General features: G+C 40.6%; 1 protein-coding gene across 9 annotated transcripts in view; it reads right to left on the bottom strand.

Annotated features, from left to right (window-relative positions):
* ST3GAL6 (ST3 beta-galactoside alpha-2,3-sialyltransferase 6) overlaps positions 1-16640 on the bottom strand; it is a 59117-nt gene that overhangs the window by 19272 nt on the left and 23205 nt on the right. For 5 of the 9 annotated variants that reach the window (XM_047722879.1, XM_047722890.1, XM_047722872.1 and 2 more), the window contains exons 3-6: positions 6254-6353; positions 3437-3514; positions 1360-1463; positions 279-342 (exon numbers count right to left, since the gene is read on the bottom strand). In XM_047722879.1, coding sequence (XP_047578835.1) covers positions 279-342; positions 1360-1463; positions 3437-3514; positions 6254-6342 — 335 coding nt within the window. In that variant the 5' untranslated portion in view covers positions 6343-6353. Of the gene's footprint in view, positions 1-278; positions 343-1359; positions 1464-3436; positions 3515-5189; positions 5305-6253; positions 6360-13418; positions 13438-13567; positions 13590-16640 lie in introns of those variants that run through there. The other 4 variants (XM_047722904.1, XM_047722929.1, XM_047722908.1 and 1 more) reach the window with 4 other exon arrangements.

Genomic DNA, 16640 nt, shown 5'->3' with positions numbered 1-16640 from the left:
CAACTTAGAAAAGACGAATGTGGAATACAGTATCTTGACCTGGAACTAGCGCTGCTCATCATCGTAAGGCTCTCTGCAAACCTTTGAGACAACCAGTTATGCAGCTCCTAAATTAATTTTGTATTTTATTTGAAGTATCACAGAAATAACTACTAAAAGGTTTTAGTTATGCACAAATACTAAGGAATCTTCTTGTATGAAGACATTTTAAATTGGTGTGCACATTTTGAACCCCATTAGCTCAAACTCGTCAAACAAAAGCAAGGAAATAAACTCACTTGTCAAACTCGTCAAAGAGATCACAACTCTGCAGTTTTGAAAGAGCAAGTCGAAAATATTCCGCTAGAAAACAAATGGAATAATATAAATAAAAGGAATTATGGCTTCTTAGGTACTTAGTAAGCCATCTGTCCCCTTCCCTCCCCCAAACCCATTTCAAACTGGTAACGGCCCCAGGGGTTTATTCCATGGTGAAAATTAACAATACAGCTGCACTTAGCCAGCACTATTCAACAGGCACACTCAAAAATGCTCCAAGGACACGTTACAAAAAGTCCAGAAAAGAAAAAAAGAAAAGATGCTTAATCTGAAAACAATAAATATCAACATCAAATGACATTAGTATAATGTAGTATAGAATTCTAGTACAGAATATAGCCTTTCAAACTGACATTAGTCTAGAAACCAATTTTCAGTAAATTTAGCTGTATTATCAAATTCTCTGCGGTATATTTTTAAAACATATACACACCCATGCATACAATACACCAGGATCATATGAATATGCAAAATCTAACTTGGAAAACTGTAAGCCTGTCACCTCCTGGGCTTCCGGGTCTCGCCTAGATCTACAATGTAAAGCTAACCAGTTCACCTGTCGACATGCCAAGAGAAAACTATTCTGTCGTTAGTAGATAGAGGGATTCTCTCTCAATTTGGCAAAAGTAAAACACCCTCTGGTCAAAAGGCTGATCCAGGAGCTAGATCTTAAATTGATGGAATAAACAAAACTCAGAGGTAAAGAGGCGGAAAGGGGAGCTGGAAAGGACATTAACCCAACTCACAGGGTTACCCTGCTAATTCTACACTGGAATCAACTAAAGCATGAGAACGCATGAATAATACCATGGGGCTAAACCAAAGTAAAAAGCAGTTTCTCAATAAAAACAACAAATGTGCCATTTTATTCTTAAATTCTACACTGCCTCAAAAAGGGGTAGGGATTTTTATATTAAAATTTAATTTCCTTCATCCCATCTCCAAAGCATTTCCTTTAAGGCCTTAAAATTACATAAATAGGTGGTTCACATCAAACACCATTCACATGACTAGGGCTAGGTAAAGAATAATATTACTGACCTGATGTTCTTATCCCATAGGGCAAATCAAACTTATCGCTACCATACAAGGAAGCAATCTTTTTAAAATCAGCTGCACACAGAAAAGGGTGAAACTGATGAAACCTGCAAGAAAAGGAAAAAGTGATTTTCCCAAATGCCTACATATCTGTAACCTTCTAAAAATCACAGCTGAAGACAACTGCAGTATAGTACTCTTCCTGATATACTGACTGTATGTGAACGTGTAATTATTTTTAAAATTCTTTAAAAATCACAGAATGGAATATGCAATGGAACTATACAACCAGAGTGCAAACACTTTCCAGGCTGTGGAAAGAAAATTACGTCATAGCTTCAGGGGCTAGCGAGGGGGAATCGAAATTTAAAAACAAACCAATACCAAGCGAAAACAAGTTAGCCACATGCAGGAAGAGACAAAGCAGGCAATAAGGGAAAATAAAAGCATGGGTGCTAAGCCACTCCCAGATTTAAAAGCTCCATATGTATGAAGTTGTGTCAGCTGTGAAAATAAAAATATAATAAAATTTCGATGCGCTGAGGATTAAACTCTCTTCTGATATCATTCAGACTTTCTCAAGAATAAGAACCGTGGGTGTTGTCTTCTTATTGCCTGCTCTGTCCTGCCCTGCTGACCCCACTCAGGTCCTGTTGCAGACAAGAGAGCAGTGTGAGGAGAGTGGGATGTGCTTCTGTCCCCGTGCCCCCAATTTTAGCACCCAGCACAGAGTAAGCAGGCTACATATGCTTAATAAATGACTGAAGGAATTTCACCTCCATACTACTTCTTTATGGAGTCAGTAGGACGTAGAAAAAAAAGGTTTTTTAATTAAAGACAAGGAACGAGTCAAACTATCGCACACTCTGACCCTCACGCTTGACCCCATTTTCCAGTCTTATCAGCTCTGCTCTCTTGGTTTCAAAACTGCAGGTGCAGATCACAGTGCCCTGGGGGTTCAGGGGCTGTATGACAAGAAGGAAATAAACTGCAGTGGGAGAGGGGTAACATAGCTCCGGTTTCCTTTTGGCTTTGCCACTCAGGAGCCACTAACCTTGGACAAGTCCCATAAGCTTAAAGTCTTCAGAGCTACGTGAGAGCTCACACCATGTTCAGACTAAGGAAACAGGTGAGGATGAGCCTTTCCTGCTTGACGCAGATCTGTCCCCTAGACTTAATTGTGACTGTGACAGCACTCTCAAGGGTCCAGCCTTATTTATACATGTTGGGTTCCAAGGTAAAACGTATTTATCCCAGTGTAGACTGGGTTCCAAAGTAAAACATATTCCTTTGCAGTGGTACTAGCCATGCATACTTGTGATCATAGGCAGAAATGTTTTCTGTACCTGCAGTTTCCTAGAGAGTTGATTTTAAAGGAATCTATAGCCCCAAGAGGTTAAGAACCAGTAATGAAAAGGTGCAGTAACATGACTAAAAGAAAATAGACATTTTTGATCCTTAGTGGGTAAAATATTGAAAAGCCCATACCTGTTCTACACAATTAAAATGACCAGACTGTCATTTATCTCTATTTCTCTAGAAGCTATTGACCAGCAATCTGTCAAAGTTGAGGGAACAGAGGAAAAGAATATTTGTGGCTATTCTACAAGTGCTTTATATGGCTTTACCATATAAAGATCATTATTTACATTCCAAGTACTTCACTGAAAGTCCCTCAAAGTCAGGAAAAAGGTGGCATCATAAAGTTTAACCTAGAGGCCAGGGACAAAAAGCCACAAAATAATAAAGGTGAAAAACAACATGGGAACAACAAGGGCGGGGAAGTAAAACCCTGAAGAATAGTTCACTTTTTTATAATCAAACACAAATCAGTCTCTCTAATCTGACCTGTGTGAAAAGAATACTGGTCTGACTGAGTTCTTCAATGGCTTTGCTGAAAATATATGCAGAGCTCTGACTAAAAGCACAAAAAGAGACAGGATATTCAAGCTCTTTCCTAAATACAGAGTGTCTACTTTCTACTGCTAAGATTTACATGAAAAAAAGTAAACAAGTGTGAAAAATGATCACAAACACGTTTTGAACATTTCGTCCGTCACAGTTTCTTTTAGATTTTTACCTCAGGAGAGAGGCAAAAGCTGGCTTCGATAAACAAGGCTGGATCTTATTTCTCCGCTTCATTTCCACAGGTGGCACCCTATGAGACAAAAATAGGGTCAGTCAGAAACCAGAACCAGGCAGCCTGCCCAGAGGAAAACGAATGCCCTGGGAATCTGTTCAGTGCCGCCACCTCAAGGCTACTCAGTCATGGAATTAAAAATTCTCACAGAAGCCCTCGAGTATATGAGTATACAGTACCTTGCATATGTTGGAGGATGCATGGATACAAGGCAAGAGAATGAGAAAGGCTGAGGTGACGAGCGACCCAGAAGTAGTTCAGTGAGCACCGAACAAAAAGCCTTCAAGTAGGGCCAGGATTACCACACTGTGGAGGCCTCAAGCAGGCTGACTTTTTAGAAATCCCCCCAACCCAGAACCTGAGAAACCCAACACACACCCATGCTCATGGCTATCTCGGTCCTCCATGCCACATCTGGGGACACCTGCCACAGAAACACAGACCTGCAATTCCACAGATGCAGCCTTGTGATCTGGCTTCCACAAATCACACTATTCAGAGCCATATGGAACTCCTCTCTATTCTTGGCACAGGTTAGGCCCTTCTGGGTCTCCTGAATGGACTGCTTGTCTCCACAATTTAAAAGGGTATTGTGAAACAAGACAGAGCACGACAACAAAAATAAATGAAGGGAACATGGTGACAGGATCCAGATTTAGCCAGCTTCATTACTGCTTAACAGAAGAACATGTTAATGGGGTGCCTGGGTGGCTCAGTGGGCTAAAGCCTCTGCCTTCAGCTCCGGTCATGATCTCAAGGTCCTGGGATCGAGCCCCACATCGGGCTCTCTGCTCACCAGGGAGCCTACTTCCCCATCTCTCTCTCTGCCTGCCTCTCTGCCTACTTGTAAAGTCTGTCTGTCAAAAAAAAAAAAAAAAAAAAAAGAATAAGAAGAAGATGTTAATGATCAATGATGTGAGGAACTCATCTTAAAAAACTAATCCAATTTCTTCTATAATCACAGGACTCAAACTAAAAGAATTGGTCTCAATTTTCAATTTTTTTGTTAAAAAATTCTTCTAGGTTTCTAAACTGCGAAGCTAATGAAGTCCTTATCAGAAAAACATCTTTGGTGAATACCACAAATGACAAGAATCCCTTGATTTATATGTAAGGAAGGTATGTAAATATGGTGGACCAGGACATTAGACCATAAAAACAAAATTATATTCAGAGGACAAAATGGACTATAAGCTATTACTTGGTTTCTAAGCTTATTCAAACAGAAGACCTTTTAGGAGATTGTGAAGACAAACTCTGAGTGGCTTAAAAAGGGTATCTGTCTTAAATAATTCTTAAGGAATCAAGTTCACAGCACAAAACCCACCTGAGGTAATTTCCCACGGTACTTTCTGTGACTGGAGTGAGTGTGTTACCTTAAGCGTGTCATGAACACTCCTCAAACCCTGAGGACAAAAGACTGTGTCGAATTTAGATTCTTTATATTGTCTTCCTTATCATTCCCCTTGTGACACACAATAGGATTTGTAGGGAAGTAGCCATCTGGTAAACTCCTTGCTTTCTCTTCTGTTCTGTCTTCCATTACTGAGTGTGGGACAGAGATAAGATATGGCAAAGATGGAAGGAGAGATCCCCATGGTATAACCCTCATGTAGTGTGTAATAAACCCTGTAAGTCATCTAGCTCAGTATATAAGTCCAAAGTCTAGAAACTTAGGGCCAAACCTACCCACCTGGCATTGGGTTTTCCCAGGGACCATCTGCCTAACTTCCTTCCATGAGGAGCATTACAATAATTTTTCAATCAACCAGTGGTGAAATAAATTCAGAAGCATCAATTTTTTTTATCTAGTAGGAAAAAAACAAAACAAAACAAAACCCAGAAACGTGATCTAGGATCTCCTACTGAAAAACTGGCAAAGAGTAGTGAGAATTTAAGACAGGAAATTACCATGTGATTTATTTTGATATCATATACAACCATCCACTCAGGATTTAAAGGTCATCAAAACTTTATTCCTAGCCAAAGGACTAACAATAGGGAAAACGATTAAAAGCTTATTTGATACGTTTTTCTTTGCAATAAAATTACCTGTGCCTCTTCCAAGTTTTATATGTGACATTTAAAGTCACATGGTTTCATAATGTACACCTATATTCACCAAATATTTTTAAACAAAGAGAACTATATGTAGTGTCTATATTTTAATCAGTAATTTCTTATTTTAGGTTCAATAGTCAAGTACCACTGAGTCCAAAAATTATTCCATCAATTCAAGGAGATGAAATATATATGGAATGTTATATCCCAAAGACAATCAACATCACTGCTTCACTGAAAAGTCAATAAAAAGAAGGTGCTATTTTATCAGTTTTTAAACTGTTAGAGTACAACATAGAAGACACTGGAATGGTAAAACTCCAACTTATAATGGAAAGCTATTAGAAAAGGTTCAAAATGTTAAAGAGGTTGTTTTTTGTTTGTTTGTTTTATAGGTCCCTCTAGTATCATTTGTGTGTCTCTGTGAAAGCCTAGTTTGGGAATTATTTTTAAAGAGCAAAAATAATGGGGTGCCTGAGTGGCTCAGTCAGTTAAGCAACTGACTCCTGGTTTCAACTGAGGTCATGATCTCAGGGTCGTGAAATCGAGCCCCGCATCAGGCTCTTGTTGAGTGCAGAGTCTGCTTGAGATTCTCTCCCTCTGACCCTCCTCTGACTCTGTTCTCTCTCTCTCTCTCAAATAAATAAATTCCTTAAAAAAAAAAAAAAAATACTGAAGAGCAAAACTAAAACTTACCAATAGACATTTGTTCCCCATAATATACAATGCAGCACATAATAGAGAAAGACAGCACTCAGGAATATGGCCACAAGGTACCCTCTCATGGCTGGCCCACCTGAAACACAGGAATGAAATCCAAAGAAAAGGCAGTATTATTTGTTCTATAGATGGGTTCACGCAAAGGCTCAAATACAAGATCAGTGAACAAACACAGAGGGAAAGGAGAAGTAAATGATGTAGGGCTATTATTTTTGGAAATATCCACTAAATTTGCAGGAAGGGAGCATTTTTTTCTCTCTCTCCTCAGCCTCTTTAGACAATACAACATGGCAGGTAAACCAACAAACAGCACCACTGTTTCAAAGCTGGTGGCTTCCATACTACTTTCTCATGTTAGAGAAGAAAAAAACTCATTCAGAACAGAATTTTACACATATATTCCATATCCAAAACTTGTTTTCAGACCCGTTAAAAAAAAAATCTTTCACTCTCTCCATAGAAAGTGAATATATGCCTTAAGATGTAAACAAACATTGCATTTCTTCACTGCTCAAAATGATTTTTCAAAGCTATACATTGTAGTTTTTTTTTAAAGATTTTATTTATTTATTTGACAGACAGAGATCACAAGTAGGCAGAGAGGCAGGCAGAGAGAGAGGAAGGGAAGCAGGCTCCCTGCGGAGCAGACAGCCCAATATGGGGCTCGATCCCAGGACTCTGGGATCATGACCTGAACCAAAGGCAGAGTCTTTAACCCACTGAGCCACCCCGGCACACCCTATACATTGTAATTTTTACAGGTCCTTTGTGTAACTTTTAAATACTGGGAAGGGGGCCTGGGTGGCTCAGTCGGTTAAGTGTTCGACTCTTGATTTTGACTGAGGTCGTGATCTCAGGGTCGTGAGCTGGAGTTGGGCTCTGGGTATGGAGCCTGCTTAGGATTCTCTCTCTCTCTCCCACAGCCCCCTTCTTCCCTCCCTCTTAAAAAACAAACAAACAAAAAACAAAAAAGTCATTTTATAAAAACTAAGAAAAAAATCTACTAAAAAATATTTCCCACATCTCCAATTTTTATAGACTTTTACGTATACCCATTTGATTTTTCAATATCATAGCACAGGTAAATTCAGCTAATTTCTTACTTGTTTTTGCACTACATAGACAGTTTGGTCCATTATACATTTATAGATGGATAAAAACCTGGACACTATCCTCTCTAGAATATCATTTTAAAAACCCTTTATAGGACATATACATTTTTAAAAACCTAACCATATTTAGTTCTCACTTTTGCTTCCTAGGAATGAGTAAGTTCTCACTTCCACGTGCAATTCAATGCAAAAGACAATACATCGTATGGTTCTTATAATAGATTTCCCAATGCTTGTGATTTGAAACAAGTAGGCCATCTCTTTGCCTCTCTTATCAAGTTTCTGGTTCATCTGGGCAATTACACATGCCACTCCCCCCATTCCTGTTCTTATCTGTTAACCTCAATCATGGCAAGGCAGGGTGGACATCATGAGTCTGAGGAGATACATTTCTAAATAATATCATGCTGTCTCCCTTTTAACAATAAAATAAGACCAAATGAAACCCTTAAAGCACTCCTTTGTCTTCATACGTAGACTATAATAAACAGGATCTGAACTTTCCTTGATAAGGTGGGTCATCTTTTTTTTTTTTTTAAAGATTTTATTTATTTATTTGAGAGAGAGACAGTGAGAGAGAGCATGAGCGAGGAGAAGGTCAGAGAGAGAAGCGGACTCCCCGCGGAGCCGGGAGCCCGATGCGGGACTCGATCCCGGGACTCCAGGATCATGACTTGAGCCGAAGGCAGTCGTCCAACCAACTGAGCCACCCAGGCGTCCCAAGGTGGGTCATCTTAACAAATGTCATAATTGTGCCAGGCTTCTCTGGAACCAGGAAGGGTGTGGGACTGTCGCTAAGCAGTCTTCATGCAGTGGAGATGGCTAGTTTCCCCTCCCTTGCCGTCTGTCAGCTGTGGCTTCTTACTGCCATCACACCCACATGCCCTATAAGTTAGTTAGAAATGCCTATGTAAGGAGAAAGCAAATAGAGGAGGTAAATGAGCTAACTTGACACACCTCCCTTAGTATACATAATTCCCCTTGAAAAGTCAACACTGCTTAGCAATCAGAAGACATGACTTATGGCCCAGCTCCACTTAACTCTGGGGGGGGGGGGTCCCTAGTTAAATCAGCTGACCTCTTCCAACCGGAGTATCCTCATCCTCACCTGTTTACAAGGGAGAGCACACAAACTACCTCTTGGACTTATTAGGTAGATGACCCCAAATGATGGCTGTCTCACACAACCTAGGGCACAAAATACATGCTGAATAAGTTTGTGTATTTCACTGCTGTTGGTTTCCTAAACTAAAGTTTGCCATGCTCTTTTTCTAAGTTGTAATATACACAGGTTTTGAGAAAGCCAAAGTGAGCCTTGGTCTCTTCTGATGCAGCCTACGCCGCATTCTCACTGTCTTAGCAGGAAAAGGTAGTTGCGTGTGGTTTTGGCAGAAAACCCACTTCCTCTGATGGCAAAGGGAGTAAAGCATGTAAGGAACATCTAGATCTGCTGCTCCCATCCCCTCAGGCCTGCACATCTCTTTCCACTTTGTTTTGTCTTCCTCAGCCATTTGTAATATATGCTATCTTGATGTACTATGGGTTTGTTTTCTTTTTTAAATTGCCTTAAATTCTTCATGGTAAAAAGCAAGAAATAGCAGGATTATTATTAGTAGGTTTTAAAAAAAAAAAGGTATGGTTCTATGTTTCTTAAGAAATACTTGGTAAAATCCAAGTGATAGAATTAAGGTATGGGATTATCGGTAAAAATCTAAGACAGTGAGGCCTTTGGGATGTCAGCTGCATCACTGAAATGGCTAACTGAAGAATGGAAGAGAAGTTAGCTAGCCCAGAGCCTGGCCCTTATACTTGTTTAGCAAATGTTAGCTTTCCCTCCTCCCCTCGTACTGGGTGCCCTGAGAAAGGTCAGGGAACTGGGGTCCATACAGGGGAGACCTGATCATATTAAGTCCCGACCAAAGGCCATGAGCAACGCTTCATGATCACAAGATACAGGCCTATCAGTGCTCACAGGGGACTGATGTGGACTTGGCTTGTCTCATCCCTTTGACTGATGTGACCTCAGCAAAATGCTCCCCTCCACCATGTAGGTATTACCCAAACATGGATAGAGGATAAATATAAAAGACTCCAAAGAACACAATGGGATTATTTATATATCCTGTGACTCCCTTGAAAATACACCGTAATTAACCCCCTTTAGTTGTACAAGCTGATGGTGGCAGACATCTGGGGTGTTTGGCAACTCTGGGAGTTTTGGAATCCACCAGATAGACTTGAACTGAAACAGTTTTAAATTACTCAAGACTGTCCCAGAAGGTATTTTACCACGGGCCAATACAGTCACAAAACAATCTGCCTAAATGCTCAGATATATAAGGCTCCACCAAGAATAACATCATTTATGCAAACACCCAATGTGGATGCCACTTACCAGTACCAGCAAACTTCTAAAAGCCTATTTACATGTAAGATAAAACAGCAGATGAAGACTGTGAGAACGAACTCAGTATTTACAATTCGACTTGCTCATCTCTTCCCCCAAAATGCATTCTTCAGGAAATTCATATATTATTTTACAAAGCACAGAAGTATGAGAGCGAGATTTTCTTTTTCATTCACTAATAACGTTCTTTTTTTTTTTTAATTCCTTTTTCCTTTTAAAGATTAAAATGAACCTACTCTTGAAGAGCCATTGTATACACCAGCTGAGAAAAATTTAGGAAGCTTGGCCTCTCTCTTGTATTTCAGGGGCAATTCAAAGCATATTCAAGTTGCAAAGCAGACTGGGCCAGCCCAGATAACGTTGCGATACACATGTATAGTTCCTCTGCCGGCTCGTAGGAAAAAATTTTCAGTAACAAACAGATTCTCCAATTATAATTCTATAAATGGAATGACCATTTTGCTTTGAACTAATATTTCAAAAGAAAACCAGAATTTAACATAGAGTGCCTTCTTTAAGGGGAAGGGGGGGTGGGGGAAAGCCCAGTAGAGCTTCCATTATGGAAACAAACAAGTTTCAAGATCTTGGCATGAAACATGACAGACCCAGCTTCTTGGCTGCAGCTGTTCCAAAAACCAGGGTGCCGATAACATTCTTTACAAAATTTAAGTCATAAAGCAATTATTTATCTCAGGTGTGGGTACAAGCCATCACGGGGAGAACAGGAATCATTGGCAGAGATCAACTATTTCTTCTCAAATTATAATATATCGATCTACGTATACTCTCCATATATCAAAGTGAGCTCAATCTTGGGCAATGGTTTTCCCTTCTCTTTAATAACAAAAGTGTGTCTTATATGGAGCTTTAAAGTTCATAAAATGCTCTTATGTCCCTCACTTCACTTAAGGCTCAAGACAAGCTTGATAAATGGCACGTACGTATGATCTTCCTGGTGAATGAGGAAACTGAAAGTCTCTGAGACTGAGTTGCCCTAGGTCACACAGCTTGAAAGACAGAAATAGACTGAAGGTCTAACCATTTCTTCCTCATAGTTCTATTCCTGGTGTCATCCTGTCTCTCAAGACCAAAGGTGTGAGTGAGGGGAGCCCAAAAGATAGTTCTAATCTATAACTTCCTGACAATGCTTGTTTGGCAGCTAGAGTTCCTAAAGAGTAAATTCAGATCTCTGTGAAAGGGAAAGGGCTCCAGGGCAGCGTGCCCCCAAATGATGTGGCAGGTCCAAGGGTCTGCACCCGATGGGGGCTTGGTAATGTAAGGGCCTATTCAGCTAGAGCGGCCCACCCCGGTTGAAATGCCATTTTGTTGTAAAACTTAAATTGACTCTGCACCTCCCGCCACCCCCGGCCCAGGAAAATTTACTTAAAAACAAGTCCCAGAAACCAGTCCCATGTAACAAAGTCCAAATACAAGGGTGGTTCAGGCCAGGTAGAGGTATTCAATCAGTGGGGGCGCATACTGTTTCCTAGCTACCAAGGAGTATGGGCCTCAGCCTTTGGGCACCTTTTGGGCGCCAATTCTGAACTAGGTGATAGGCTGGTTCAAATGTCTACTAGGGTAAATTGTAATTCAGTTGGTCACCTAGTATGACTGTGCAGCTTTCTCTGTGTGTTACAATTTCATTGGCCACCTGTGTGTGGCCAGGCCCAACCACATGGCCTTTGCTCTATAGAAGTTAGTCTGGAAAGCAGGGAGGGGTCGTCCTCTCTGTAAGGTGCGGACTGGACCGGTCTGTTTGACGGTCGGTTTGATTCTTGATGCTTGGCGCGAAATAAAGCTTTGCTCGACTTTAGCTTTGTATCAGTCTCGCTCCTTTAATCACGGACCCATTATTGGGGTACCCATTTTGGGGTGACCCAACAGGTAACATGCACATTCCTGAGCTCCTACGGGACTGGAATCTCTGGAGCTCAGACATGTGCACTGAAACAAGCACCCTCCAAAATCATTCTTACGTATACCAAAGTTTGAGAATCATTGCCATTGTACATGCAAGAGAACAACAGAAGGAAAAAAAAATATATGAGTTTACTGAAATCCAGAGACCATGACAGATTTTATAGTAGTCATCTGGATGAGACTCTGAGCTCCCTAAGAGCAAGACAGTACATCTTGTCTATCATTGCATTTTCAGCATTTCTAATACCTGTCATACAGACGATAAGTAGATAGCTGTTGAATGTAGTTACACATTCCGTAATTAGATGCTTTGCATTTTTTCTTTTTACCAGAAATGCCTAGCACGTGGCAAAAGCCTAATGGATAATGACTGATCAGAATCATTAAGATAGGAGCATTCAGCATCACACGCCAAGGCAGGTGATAAATGCTTTTGGTGATTTATCTCCTGTAATCTCACAGCCACCCCATGAAGGGAATAGTAAACTTACAGCTCCCATTTTATGGATAAGGAAACTGAAGCCCTGACAGGAGCAGTAACTTTGCTGAGCTGACAAATAACAGACCCAGAACTCCAACCCTTTTCTGACGGGAGCCCATGCATTGTACGCCTCTCTCCTGATGTGAGCTTTCATAAATGAGTGCATCTTTTTGACACCAGACTAAGCACTACAAAACACTTGTCTCATTTGTCTATCCTACCAGCTCCTTATGCAGTATAAATTCCAGGGATTGAGGAAATCAAGAGGAAGGTTACAATCACAAAGTGGACAGAAGCAAAACCCTATTACTCCCAACCTTGCCCTTCCCAACTCATTCTGCTGGATTTCAGGAAACCCATTATTTTTTGTCTTCCATGGTTCTGTTGAGTGCCCTACGGCAGTGATTCTCAAACTCTACTACAGGGAGAAGCAAACAGGAGAGTGTTTGGTTCAATGCACATTCCTGAGCCTCAGGGCAAGCTTGATGGCATTACTTAAAAAGGCAAACAAACCAACGGATCCTATGGAATGACACTTGAAAGTGGTCAGATTTTTATTTTTGGACTCTCCTCATGCCTTCTCAAATCAAAAGGAGTTTGTTTTACCGACATCCAGCTAGAACAAAGCACGTTCAGCAACAGCTCTGGAATAACTGTTCTATTCACCAAGCACAAAAGCCCTGTGGGTATCTCAGCATCCTACAACATGAAGGAAGAAACACTCTTCGTGTTCGCTCTTCCAGACACTGAGCACACAGACCCAGCCTGCCTGGCCTCTCCATGACATTCCCACCACACCTGGCTGGAGATGCTTCCTAACGCCCCTCTTGTCTGTAGGCTCAGGTCCACCCAGGCTCTGGGACTGATCCCAGCCCAAGGAAAGGGAGCCTGAGGAGCCCTGGAGTAACACCTCCACAGTTTGGTCAGGTTCTAGCGGATTCCCCATGGATCTTCGCTGTCTCCTTCACCAGGCCTGAATTCTGCCGGCAGCTCGCTGGAGGACATCCTTGTTTCGCAAAGTCTGCAGACATTCTTCTCTTCTCACCCCAGTGGCTCTGCAGCGAAACTTCCAATTTTTTAGTCACTTGTATCTGAACCATGTCCCCATCCACTCTGTTCCCCAGGCCCCCTGCTGCCTCAGTGAGGACAGTGACCGCTCTTCCACTCCTCGGTCTGGCCTTGCACACCATGCACTGCTGCTCAACGGTCTTACCCAACAACCTGCACCTTTGTGCGTATTGGAAAAGAATGGCCCTTCTAGCCCTTCACCCCTGCCATGTGGACACAATATCTTGGCATGGGCAGGATTTCAGCCACAACTCTCCCCTTAGGCAGGGGCCCCTGTTCCTGGCTCACCTCCACAGCCTTACCAGGTGGCCTGGCTGGCAGCCAGTGCCCATTCAGCCCTCCCGGAGTTCCTTCTCCACACAGCTCTCCACCAGTCCTCAGCTCACACTGACACACTCAAGACTGTGTGAACTTGGCCAGCAGATCATACACGCTGCCCGGCTTCCTCTTTCTATTGATTGCTCAGTTCATGACTATGCTGTCATCACATGTCCCTGTGAGGATTAGCTCCAGCTCTAGCCACGTAGTAATGTCTCGATTTTTTGGTTCAGCCCCAAAGGTCCCCTAAGCCTCCGAGACCTGGCCATCTCCATATAGCCCGAGCCTCAACACAGACACACAGGACCCCTCAGTGACCCACATAAAGGGCTCAGTACTCTTTAACTCATTTGCCACCTCTTTTTTTAAGGATGGTCCTTATTACTAACTGGATGATCCAAATGTGCCTGGTAGCATTGTTAACATACAAAGGACCTCTACCCTTTGATGCTGGTGATCATGTAAACAACAGCACAGTTGATTAAGTTACTCACCAAATGCCCAAAATTGCACTAAGCCCTTTTCACACATGATGATGAAAGCAAGTATATTATCATCTCCATGCTAGAGATGCTTAATTACCACAACAGTGGCTAGAATTCAAACTCAGATCTGAGTTTAATTGTACATTATGGAAAACTTTTAAATTGTACATATGGGAAACTATAATCACCGTTTTTTTTTTAACTATTACATCATCAACTTTATATTCACATAACACCTTTTTTAAAGTAAAAAAGGGAATGATACACATTAAATATAGGCATTTATTAAAATACACTTAGAAACATTATAGTATGAAAAATGTTTACTTTATAATTAAAAAAAATAAATCTTAAAGAGTACTCTGCTTGATGAGATTTCTGCTAGAAGGACCTGATAATTCTCAATAGGCCATAATTAAAGAATAAAGAGTAGCACATACAAAATTCTTATGCCCTCTTATACCTGAAAAAGTAAAGTTTAAATCTGAAATGCTGAGTTATTACTGTCTGATACAAATTAAGGGGGAAAAAATCTGACGTTACTGAGTAAATAGAAAGTTTGATATATGCATCACCACCCGCAAAATAACCGTCTAGTTTCAACAAATTGGACCAACTGTATACATTCTGGCTGATTTCTAAATACATAGTTTTTTCTTTCTGCATGGCAAAGGGAAAACATGTACAATTAACTTTCTCTCCCCCTCCCCCAATCCTTCGGCTAATACAATGATAGGCAGCTAGTTCTCCACACATATACACACTCTTCTTTCAGTGTGTCCAGAAACCCATTGCTTTTGCCAGATTTCATCCTTAGCAGATGTAAACAGATCTTTTTACCTAATTAAAGCTAAGCTTTCCCTGCCAAAGCAGATGACCAAATCCTTTCCTGAAAATTGGTTGTGCTTACTGCAAAGAATATAAAAAGGACAGAAATGACTTTTCAGCAGAATTTTGTTTTTTAATAGCACAGTGGGACACACTAAAATCATTCAGCTAATAGCATACTATACTGGATGCTAAAAATAAATGAACCGAAGTTCCTGTTTTCCAAGATCTCTCTCTTCAGACTCAGCTACATTGAAAATACACAAAGAAGCTTTTAAGGGAACTTCTTACATTCCTCCTGTTTATTCATATTTTCTCCCAGAGACCCATTTCTTCTCCCAGAGTGGAAATTTTCTCTATTTCCTTATATTAATACCCAATTCATAAGATAACCTCCAAGGAATATTATATGTTAACGGGTTAATAACTGTAGCTGATTTTTTAAATTCACTTTATTGAGATAAAATTTTTATAATAAAATTCACTTTCAGGTGTACAATTTGATGAGTTTTCACAAATGTATACAGTCATGTAACAACTACTAAAATCATACTAAATATTTCCATCAACCTCTGCCCCCAAGTTCCCATCTTCCTCTTTAAGGCCAACTCCCTGGCCCTGATCTGTTTACCGAAATACTTTTGCTTTTTCTAGAAGCTCATTTAAATTGAAGCATGTGACAAGAACCTTATATCTGGCTTATTTTAATTAGTATAAATGCTTTTTAAAAAATTGTCCATGTTGCTTATATCAGGAATCCTCTCCTTTTATACAGTCACGTAGTATTCCATTTTATGACTCTACCACAACTATTTATCAAGTCACCACCTAATAGACATTTAGTTCTTTTCACATTTTTTGTTGTTGTTACTTTTAGCAACACTACATTAAACATTCAAGTACAAGTCTTTGAATAAGCATATGTTCTCATGGGTCATACAGTAAATGTATGTTTAACTCTATGTAAAAACTTTATATTGTAGTCTCGTGCCTATTCCTGAACAGATTTGCTTGAATTCCTCAGTTAAAGAAGGGGAAGGAAAAAAAAAAAAACGAAAAACACAAAAAAACCTGCACCCGTAACAATTCAAGTTATTGATGCCCCTGAATAATACAAATGATTGACAGAAGTAAGAACTGATACATCCGTTGATATCAAGAGCTCATCATGGGTGTGTACTCCCCGAGATGAGTCTGAGAAGGGAACTGTTACACTGTTTCTAAATATGACTATCTGTTGAGAGACCTAGAGCAAAATACTTTAGACTCCTGCTGTTCAAAGTGAGGTCCATGGACCAGCAGTATTCAACACCTGGGAACCTGGTAGAAATGCAGAACTGCAGCTCCACACCCTTGATCCACTGCATCAAACTGGTGCTTTAACAAGACCCCCAGGTGATCTGTGTGTTTGAGAAGTAGTGATGGGAGACAGTCTGGTAAAGAGAAATTATATCCCCGAGGGTCAGGGCTCTGGGAGATATCCCAAAGGGTTTTTTTAGAGGAACCGGAAGCTCACTCTACGTTACCTGCTATCTTTGCTAAGTCTTTTGGACATGGCCTTTTCAATTTTCCAGAAGAAACCAGTCAGATTCTGTCTGAAATAAGTGGCTTGAGAAGAATTTCCCTCACATTCTAGGGAATATTTGTGGTTGCCTTGTAAATTCCCTCAACGTTTTCATTCCTATATCATTTTTGGTCTTCTCGTTCCACTTGCTACCACTATCACCACAATGCTCCTGATATT

This window comes from Lutra lutra, chromosome 1, assembly GCF_902655055.1.
Source record: "Lutra lutra chromosome 1, mLutLut1.2, whole genome shotgun sequence".
Classification (NCBI taxonomy): domain Eukaryota; kingdom Metazoa; phylum Chordata; class Mammalia; order Carnivora; family Mustelidae; genus Lutra; species Lutra lutra.
The sequence above is the reverse complement of the archived record's forward strand: the minus strand, read 5'-3'. Positions and strand labels throughout refer to the sequence as shown.